Genomic DNA, 10000 nt, shown 5'->3' with positions numbered 1-10000 from the left:
ATGGTCTAATCATACTAAAAACTCATGGTAAAAATGCGTCCCAGTACTGAAAGGATTAAGAGTCTGTTTTGTGTAGGTCAACCAGTTTTTGTTTGACCAGAATAAGAAATACAAGACGTGACATTATAATTACTCTACATTAAGTATTTGAGGAAGTGCTGTTGAGATTAACATATGCTAATACATTTCTATATTCTTCTATGTTCCTATGATTTCTTTTGCATATAAGAGAGTATTTCGGCTAATGGGAACGAAAGAGCTATGAAAAAGACACACTAAATTAGCCCAAAGTGTTATCCATAATTTGATAAGTGCCACGAAGCTTATTAATTCCTCAGACGGCTAATAACGTGTCTCAATACAATTATGAATGCAGGAATACAGTGGCAGTGTTCCATTGTCAAGAGGGAAGTGAAGGTTAATCTCTACTCCAAGCTTAACAGGTTTTTCAAGGACGGTTTTATATCTTTAGCAACAGATTAAAAAGATTTCTATATTGCTAAGAGGAAGAAGCCTTACGAACACAGGTAATCATCTCTGTGGCCTTGAAAAATAGTCACGGTGAGAAAGCATAGCCGCAAATAAACCACTGTCCTTGATCCCGAGAACTTAACTGATAGCAGGCGCTCCCTCCACATCTCCCCACGCCTCCCGCACGTCTGCTTACGTGACGGCAGCGAGGGAACACAGATAACGACAGGCATTTGTCTCACTTGTATCTTGAGAAAGCGTTCCCTACGACTCGTATTCTCAAACACTTAGCTTCACCTCCACTATTCTAAAAGACTATCTAAATTTACACAAGTTTCTCAAAGTGTTTTTACGGTTCTAGAGGCAGTGTGATAAGATTTCTACATCATTAACGGGACAAACATTCTTGAAAATCCCGCTAATCATCTCTGTGGCCTTGGAAAATAGTCGTGGTGAGAGAGCAAAGTGTTCTCTAAGCATGTAATAGACGCGTGGAGGAAGGAGAATAAAAGTCATGTTTGTATTAGCGGGACACGGTGACATGGGATCGTAAGGCAAAGTAAGGGGATTCAAAGGGTGTACTACAAGGGAATATAATGTTTTATAAGGGAATTTTAGGTGTTTTTGAGATATTTCAAAAGTTTATAAAGGTGTTCCGGCTTTATAATGTTGATCTCAAAGGGACTCAAGAGTTATTGGGAGTTTTAGAGTTCATAGTGGATTCCAAAGGTTTTAAAGACTTGCCAAGGGTTTACAAAAGAATTTAAGAGTTTTTAAGAGACTTCAAGAGTTTATAAGAGGATTTTTGGGACTAATAAAGAATTTCATGAGTTTTTTACGTGATTACGGGAATGCAAGGGTTCACGATGGGGTTCCAGTACATTAACTCTTGAAAATTAGGCAATGCATGTAATAATCGATAAGACGGATACATAACTGATTAGAAAATAGTAAAAAGATTGCAGTTATCTCAAGCATCTCCTCTTAACTTCTCCAGCAGCATGACACGTTTCCATATTCATTCTGTTTAGTATTCGGTGGTTTTATACAGCTTCAGAAACTTGTGTGGGGATTACAATAGTGAAGACAGTGGCCGCTAATCTTCTGACCTCCATTGACCCTTGCTAATGTGAATAAAATCGTCTAATCACAACTAAAACGCAAGGTAAACATGTGTCTCAGTACTGGAGCGGTTAAGAACCCACCAACAATGAATTTAAGTAGAACCATGCGTGCTTTGGGGTCCGAGGGGTCTCCAAGCGCACGGGTTCGAATCCTGCCCACGGTCCGAGTGAAGGTTGGGCTTCCTCACTCTGGGCAAGGGTCTCCTAGTGGATGGGCTTTGAGATAGGAGGTACCCCAAAAAAGTATCCCTTTTAGGCCATTAATTCCCGTGAAAACCTTATATATGGTAAATAAAAAGAAAAAAAAGTGGTTTGGTTTGCAAGTAGCACTCTCTGACACGTGGCGGTCACTAAATGCTACGTGGCACCTCTCGTAACGTAAGGAGCCATGCAGGGAGGTACTGAAGTCCACCAGATAAACAACTTTAGAAGGAAAAAGAAAGATGAGTAGCGGGAGACTGGAGGGAGTGTTATCTCTCCTTTTGACCTTGAGCGTGGGGTGGGCCAGAGGGACGAGCCACTGTACATTTTGAAATGCTCCGCTCTCTCACCACAACTATTTCAGAGGACAGAGAGATGATAAGCCGGGTTACTAAGGGTGTTTCTTTTGTAAATCACGTACTAACCTTGTTCATTTGTCATTAGAACTATAAAAACTCCCTTGAAAACTTGTGTCACTTCAAATTGGGCCTTTTGAAACAGTGGAGGTGTGGTCTGAAGTGTTTCTGATTATAGTGGCCGTGGGAAGGAGGAAGATAGTGTCATACAGTGAGACCCCGGCAACAGGCAGGGAATAAAGGGCAAGAATAGAAGACAAAAAAACAGCGCAACTATTCTTAAACATCTCTACGCTGCTCTTTCACTACAGTTTCTATGTATTTGAAGTGACACGGGTTGTTAATAAGGTAAAACGGTCTCCCCATCTCCCCAGTGTTATCTTAAGTTACGCCATTCAGACCACACACGGCCGTCCTCGTCCATTCATGCCCTGCTATCTGTGAACGCCGAGTCATGATAGGGAAGTGGACAGCCGCCGACCACCGAAGCCTCACACCAGAGATAGAAATACTTACAAATAACAGCAATGAAATTATATATATTTTGACACTATCAAACTTAATCTAACCAAATAACATGTAACTTAACCTAACCTAACCTAACCCAACCCAACCCAACCCAACCTAACCTAACCTAACCTAACCTGACCTAACACAACCCAACCTAACCCAACCTAACCTAACCTAACCTAACCTAACCCAACCCAACCTAACCTAACCTAACCTAACCCCACCCAACCTAACCGTGCCTTTATTCCCACAGAAGGCAAGATGAGGGCTTTTCTTCTAATCTTGCTCGTGGGGGCGACACTACTGAAGGTGGCGGCGACGGAGGAAGCGAAGGTGGCGGCGACGGAGGAGAAGGTGGAGGAGAAGAAGGAGCAGGAAGTGCAGGAGATTATAGTGGAGGTGGAGAGGCCGACTAGGGAGTATAAGAAGAAGGAAAAAGAGGAGGTAGAGCAGGAGGCAGGGCCCATAGAGAGGGATGAAGATGGAGAGGTGCCCGTGATAATGACGTCCACGGGAAAGGTGTCTGGTATTCGCGAAAGGTCAACGGAAGGAAAGGCGTTCTTCTCCTACTACTCCATTCCCTACGCCAAGCCACCCATCGGGGAACTGCGCTTCAAGGTGAGTCATGTTACCTGTCGCTTCTCTTAGGCTCGTATTCAGAAACGTCTTGGTCTCTCACCACGACAGTCTTCCAAGGCCACAGAGACAACTTGCCGGGTTTTCAAGACAGTTTCTTCTTATAATAATCTATAAATCTTGCCACTCCATCACCGGAACTATAAATATACCTTTAAAAACAGTAACATCTTCAACTAAAGCCTGTGGAAAGTAACGATGGGGAGAGAGCATAGCGTTTGAGAATTCTGGCCTTACTCTCGTATTCTCAACCACTTCTGTGCTTCACCTCTACAATTTCAAGAGTTTATTTAAGCTGACACGAGTTTTTAAGGTATTTTCACAGTTCTAGAGGCAGATTGATAAGATTTCTATATTACTAACTGGAGAAACACTATTGAAAACGCCACTGATCATCTCTGTGGTCTTGAAAAACAGTCGTGGTGAGACAGAATAGGGTTTTTAAGGTACTTTTACGGTTCTAGAGACAGACTGACAAGATTTCTACATTACAAACTGGAGAAATATTCTTGAACACCCCGCTGATCATCTCTGTGGCAGTCGAAACCAGTCGTAGTGAGAAAACAAAGGACCCTGTATCCTCAACTCAGAATTCTCTCAGTCAGTATCCTTAACTTAACAAGAGTAACAAGGATATCTCTGCACAGGATCCCCAGCTGCTCTCCGGGTGGGGCGGCGTGCGGGACGGATCCACACCTCCACCACCCTGCCCCCAGATGCTCTCCACAGACACACTCACAGGGAAACAGGAGATACAGGGCGACGAGGACTGCCTTTACCTCAACATCTTCACTCCCAAGGTGAGAATGTGACGGAGGAGGAGAAATTAACATCATATTTTCCCTTTTGTCCTTTGGTGTGTCTAAGTAAGCAGTGTTTAATAGAAGTAAACACGAGAAAAGAGGGGAAAATGCAGTACAGTGGAAATAAAAGCTATTTCTTGAGGTTTAACTGCATACATGGACTTTTTCCTTCGTTCTTCTTCGTTCTTCTTCTTTTATTTCTTTTTCATTTTTTCTTCTATATCTTTCCTTCTTCTTTTTCTTCTATACTTCTTTGTCTATATCATCTCTTCCTCCTCCTCTTCTCCTCCTCCTCCTCTTCCTCCTCCTCGTCTTCCTCCTCCTCGTCCTTTTCCTCCTCCTCCTCTTCCTCGTCTTTCTCCTCCTCCTCCTCCTCCTCCTCGTCTTTCTCCTCCTCCTCCTCGTCTTTCTCCTCCTCCTCCTCCTCCTCCTCCTCCTCCTCCTCCTTCTCCTCCTCCTGCTCGTGACACAGGCTAAGGACTCGCGGCCGCACCTGCCCGTCATGGTGTACATCCACGGCGGAGGTTTTGTCTGCGGCTCCACGTCAGAGTACCCTCCCTACCCGCTGCTCAATGAGGACGTGGTCATCGTCACCTTGCAGTACCGCCTCGGCATCCTTGGTGAGTGAGGGGCGTGGTCTGGCGATACAACTGTCTCAAAGCTCACATCTTCACTATTTCAAAAGGCTTTATTTAAGTTGACACGAGATTTTTAAGATTTTTAAAGTTTCTAGAGCCATAGTGACAAGATTTCTACACTATTAACTGGAGAAACACTCTTGAAAACCCTCTGTGGCTTTGGAAAATAGTCGTGGTGAGAGACCAAAGCGTTTCTGAATCCGGGTCTCAAAGGAACATTGTCGGGGTGTTTTTGGGCAGCATATACTAGTTCTATTATCAAATCTGTAAGGTAGAAAGTCTAGTAACCTCGTAGTAACCCCTATTTGACGATTTTATACAGCTTCAGAAACTTATGTGGGGGATTAAAATAGTGAAGACTGGCCATTAATCTTCTGACCTCCACAGACCTTTCCAAATGTAAATAAAATCTTGTAATCACATTCAAAACTCGAGGTAAAAAATGCGTCCCATTACTGAAGGGATTAAAAGCCAAGTATGAAGTTTACTCACCTCATATCAAACGACAGGTGAGACAGTTTACTAGTCTCATGTCAGAAACCTTTACCTCTAGCCGTACAAAGAGTCAGGAAGCCAAGTAACTCATACACTTATCCATTTCTTTTTGGCTAACTCTCTCAGACTTGCAAGGGAACTGGCAATTAAGTGGGTCTTTTTTTCGTTCTACATTGCCCTTGACCAGTTTTTCCCCTTCCTACATACAAATAATACAGTCTCTTCTCTCCTTCCCCAGGCTTCCTCTCCACCGAAGACGACGTGATTACCGGCAACATGGGGCTCAAGGACCAGACCCTCGCGCTCTCCTGGATACAGAGGAACGTGCACAAATTCGGAGGAGACCCGCTCAGCATCACACTGTTCGGGAGAGTGCTGGGGCCGCCTCCGTGCACTTCCAGATCCTCACGCCTAAATCTATCGGTTGGTGGCACTCGAGTCTTCAAGAAATGGCACTGATATTGATTCTCTTTCTTCTCTTAGTTTGTGCTTGATTAATTGTCTTGTTCATTTGGTGCAGTGCTGGTTACTACGTGTTTCCTTCTCTGTTTCTTTCTGTTTTTCTCTCAGTTTATGCTTTCTGACTCGTTTTGTTAATATACTCTCTGGTAAACTCTGGAACTCCCTGCCTGCTTCTGTCTTTACAACTTACTATGACTTGACTTCATTTAAAAGAGAGGTTTCAAGAAATTTAGCTCTTTTTTTGGCTAACTCTCGAACCTGCAAGGGATCTGGCAACTAAGTGGGCCTTGTTATTTTTTTTTTCAGTTTTATGTTGCTCTTGGCCAGTTTCCTCCTCTAACGTAAAAAATACTGATTTATTCTTTCTCTCCAGGCATGTTCAAGCGAGCTATCCTACACTCCGGGAGCGCACTGTGTCCGTGGGCGATGGGAGCCAAACACGCCGCTGTGGCAGAGTATGCGGGGGTGGTGTTCAACTGCACCATTGACGAGGGCAGCGAGAAGCTCATCGAGTGTCTGCAGGGAGTGGACGCCTTGAAGCTTGCAGGCATCCCTCAACACCTCACCGTCAGTAGCCTTCCACTGCCTTTTGACGCTTTCAGTACCATGATGCATTTCTATATTGATTCTGTTTACTATTTGGTGATTTTAAACAACTCCAGAAACTCATGTGGGGGATTAAAATAGTGAATACTGTGGCCATTAATCTTCTGGCCTCTATAGACCCTTCCTAATATAAATAAAATCGACTAAACAAATCCAAACTCAAGGTAAAAATGCGTCCCGGTACGAAAGAGTTGAGGTTTAGTAGGGAATGACGCGTGCTGAGCTGAGTAGACTTAGAGTGCCTTCCCTGACTGTCTCCGCAGGAGTGGCTCTTCTTCCCGCTACTTATGGGCCCGAGAGTGGACGGCCAGTACCTGCCCAAGCACCCCAACTTCCTGATGAAGGAGGGACGACACAAGCGAGTGGACCTCATGACCGGCATCACGAGGGACGAGGGCGCCTTGTTCAGCCTCAGTACGTGGGTGTCTTAGCGGAGCTTGGCGGGACAATGGGCCATATTCTGAAACACTTTGCTCTCCCACCATCGCTGTTTTCCAAGGGCTCTAGTTGAAGATACTCTTGTTTTTAAGAATATTTTCATGATTCTGGTGATGGATTGGAAAGATTTCTAGTTTACTGAAAGGAGAAACTGTCTAGAAAATCCGGCTAGTCATTTCTGTGGCCGTGGAAAATTATCGTGGTGAGAGAGCAAGCTGTTTCTGAATACTGGCCAATGAAGGATGGAAAGGGGAGGTTTTAAGCCCTTCAGTACCATGACGCGTTTCCATATTGATTCTGGTTATTATTTGATGATTTTATACAGCTTCAGAAACTCATGTTGGGGATTAAAATAGTGAAGACCGTGGGCATTAATCTTCTGACCTCCATAAAACCTTCCTAATGTCAATAAAATAGTCTAATCATACAAAAAATCTCAAGGCAAAAGTGTGTTTCAGTATTGAAGGTTTTAAGAGGAACTTTGAGGAAGAAGAACAAAAAGGACAAGTCTTTTAAGAGTATTTAGAGGTAGATTAGGATATAAATAGCAATTGTTCAACTACTTTACAAGGGGCGATGTAGAGGATAAGTTTATAAGGCAACTTTGAGGTAGAAGATGAGAAAAACTAAACCACTTTGAGTCTTCTTGCATGTTCCCTCCTCTATGAATGTCTCTGTAGCTTCCCTCACGCCTCCCTGTCCCGCCTGGCTCCTCAGTGATGTACGCTAATGAGATGGAACGCTCCAAACTGGCTTATGACTTCGTGAGGAAAGGCCCCTTCAGTTTGGAGTTCCGCCCGGATGACATCGCGCCGCTCAACCAGACTGTCATGATCTTCGACCGCTATCTTGGAGGACTCAACTTCGACGCCCAGCACTCTGATAACCTGACCAAAGTGAGGATTGACCTGTGTCCTTGTCGCTACTTTGTTTATTGAGCTGGTTTTTTTTATATTTACTAGCTTTTTATAATGGTTTCTTGCTTCTGAGAGTTAACCTGTGTCTTCGTCGGGGATTTTACATTTACTAGTCTTTTTTTCGTTTCTTTTTTTACAATGGTTTCTTGTTTCTGAGAGTTAGGCTGTGTTGCTATTTTGTTTATTGAGCTTGTTTTACATTTACTATTTTCTTTTTTTTTAAATGGCAACAATGATTTTTTTTTCTCTCTTCTTCCCTTCTTCCTCCTCCTCCTCTTCCTTCTTCCACTCCATTTTCTTCTCCTCCTCCTCAAATTATGAAAATCTAACGTAATCAAATCTTTTTAATCCTCCTCTATCTGTTTCTCTTTTGCTCTCATGCTCCTTCTCTTCCTATCATCCTTTACTCCTCACATAATACTCCTCCTCTTCCTCTTCGTTCTTCTCCTTTTCCTTCTCCTCCTCTTCCTCAAATGTCATGAAAATCTAAGCTAACCAGACCTTTCTAATCATCTTCCCTCTGTCCCTTCTTTTCCCTCACCTCACCATACCACTTAATCCTTCTCCCTTTCTTCCTAACACCATTTGCTCCTCACCTAATCCTCCTCCTCTTCCTCTTCATTCTTCTCCTTTTCCTTTTCCTCCTCTGGTTTCCCTTTCTAATCATCTTTCCTTTGTTCCTCCTTTTCCCTCACCTCACCATACCACTTATTCCTTCTCCTTTTCCTCCTAACACCCTTTACTCCTCACCTAATCCTCCTCCTCTTCCTCTTCCTACACAGATGCTCTCCGATCGCCACTTCAACGTGCCTCATGACCTCACCTCCCAGCTGTACCACGCCTCCGTCTCGCCCTTCAAGAACTGCACCTACCGATACGAGTTTAAGCACAAGGGCGGCCGCTCAATGACTGACATATTCAATCTTGATATCGGCAGGCACTGTGAGTTTGCTCTGGGAATGTTAACCTCTTCAGTACCATGACGCGTTTCTAATTTCATTCTGCTTGCTATTCTGTGATTCTATACAGCTTCAGAAATTTATGTAGGGGATTAAGATAGTGAAGACTGTGGCCATTAACGTCTTTAGTACCATGACGCGTTTCCATATTCATTCTGCTTACTATGTGGTGACTTTATACAGCTTCAGAAACTCATGTGGGGGGTTAAAATAGTGAAGACTGTGGCCATTAATCTTCTGACCTTCATAGATTCTTCCTAATGGCAATGAAATGGTCTAATCATGAAACAAAACTCAGGAAAGAAATGTGTCCCAGATTTTATACAGTTTCAGAAACTTAATGTTGGGTATTAAAATAGTGAAGACGTCTGACCTAAATAGACTCTTCCTAATGACAATAAAATGGTCTAATCGTATACAGATCTCAAGGTAAAAATGTGTCCCAGTACTGAAGAAGTTAATGGCTGACGGGATAGATTAATAAGTGATTGAGTGTGTATATTTCTCCCTAACCTGTCTATCTCTCACTCCTCTTTCTCTTACTCTTCTCCAAAAATCCCCATCACAAAGCCACAATCTTTTAGTCACCCATAAAACATTTATACTTTCTACCTTTAAAACAGAAAACAAGTATATTTCATGACTAACTATACAAAATTCTCTCCTAGTTTGACTCCTTACCTTTCTCACTAGGGATTCCTCACGTGGACGAGCTGTTCTACCTGTTCGAAGGAGGACCAATCTTCCAGCCACTTGAATCAGAGGCAGACCTGAAGATGAGAAAAATTATGCTGAAACTGTGGACTAACTTTGCAGCTACAGGGTAAGACAAGGAGAGACAGGGCAGGACAGGGTAAGACAGGGTGAGACAAGGTAAGATAGGGTAAGACAGGGTAAAACAGGGTAAGACAGGGAAAGAGAGGGTAAGGCAGGGTAGGACAGGGTAAGAGAAGCGTGTTTGGTGAAGTTCTGGTGAGTGAGTGTGGAAGATTGAGAAAGTGAAGCAAATGAAAAAAAAAAGGTCTCTCTCTCTCTCTCTCTCTCTCTCTCTCTCTCTCTCTCTCTCTCTCTCTCTCTCTCTCTCTCTCTCTCTCTCTCTCCTCTCTCTCTCTCTCTCCCTCCTCCCTCAATTCCTCCCTCACCTCTCTCCTTACCTCTCTCCCACCCTCCTTCCCTCCCTATCTCCCTTCCTCTCCCTCTCTACCTTTCCCTCCTTCTCTCCCTCCCTTCCTTCTCTCTCTCCTTCAGGAACCCGACGCCTGACGACTCCCTGGGCTTCAAGTGGGAGGCGATGAAGAAGGACGACTTGAGCTACCTCGCCCTTCAGACTGAGCCCAAGATGGAGGAGGACCAAAGACAGGAGGTAAAGGAATGATGTGTTTGA

General features: G+C 43.7%; 1 protein-coding gene and 1 long non-coding RNA gene across 2 annotated transcripts in view; both read left to right on the top strand.

The window, feature by feature from the left end:
• LOC123503065 overlaps nucleotides 1-10000 on the top strand; it is a 24092-nt gene that overhangs the window by 11360 nt on the left and 2732 nt on the right. The window lies entirely within an intron of this gene.
• Nucleotides 2303-10000, top strand: part of LOC123503046 (venom carboxylesterase-6-like) — an 8406-nt gene continuing 708 nt past the window's right edge. The window contains 12 exon segments of the mRNA XM_045252453.1: nucleotides 2303-2500; nucleotides 2916-3280; nucleotides 3946-4098; nucleotides 4574-4721; nucleotides 5473-5601; nucleotides 5604-5657; nucleotides 6070-6263; nucleotides 6566-6716; nucleotides 7458-7636; nucleotides 8440-8599; nucleotides 9310-9439; nucleotides 9865-9979. Of these exon segments, the coding sequence (XP_045108388.1) occupies nucleotides 2924-3280; nucleotides 3946-4098; nucleotides 4574-4721; nucleotides 5473-5601; nucleotides 5604-5657; nucleotides 6070-6263; nucleotides 6566-6716; nucleotides 7458-7636; nucleotides 8440-8599; nucleotides 9310-9439; nucleotides 9865-9979 (1770 nt within the window). The 5' untranslated portion in view covers nucleotides 2303-2500; nucleotides 2916-2923.

The sequence above is a fragment of the Portunus trituberculatus genome, chromosome 13 (genome assembly GCF_017591435.1).
Source record: "Portunus trituberculatus isolate SZX2019 chromosome 13, ASM1759143v1, whole genome shotgun sequence".
NCBI classification, from domain to species: Eukaryota; Metazoa; Arthropoda; class Malacostraca; order Decapoda; family Portunidae; genus Portunus; species Portunus trituberculatus.
This window is presented reverse-complemented; position numbering and strand designations above follow the sequence as displayed.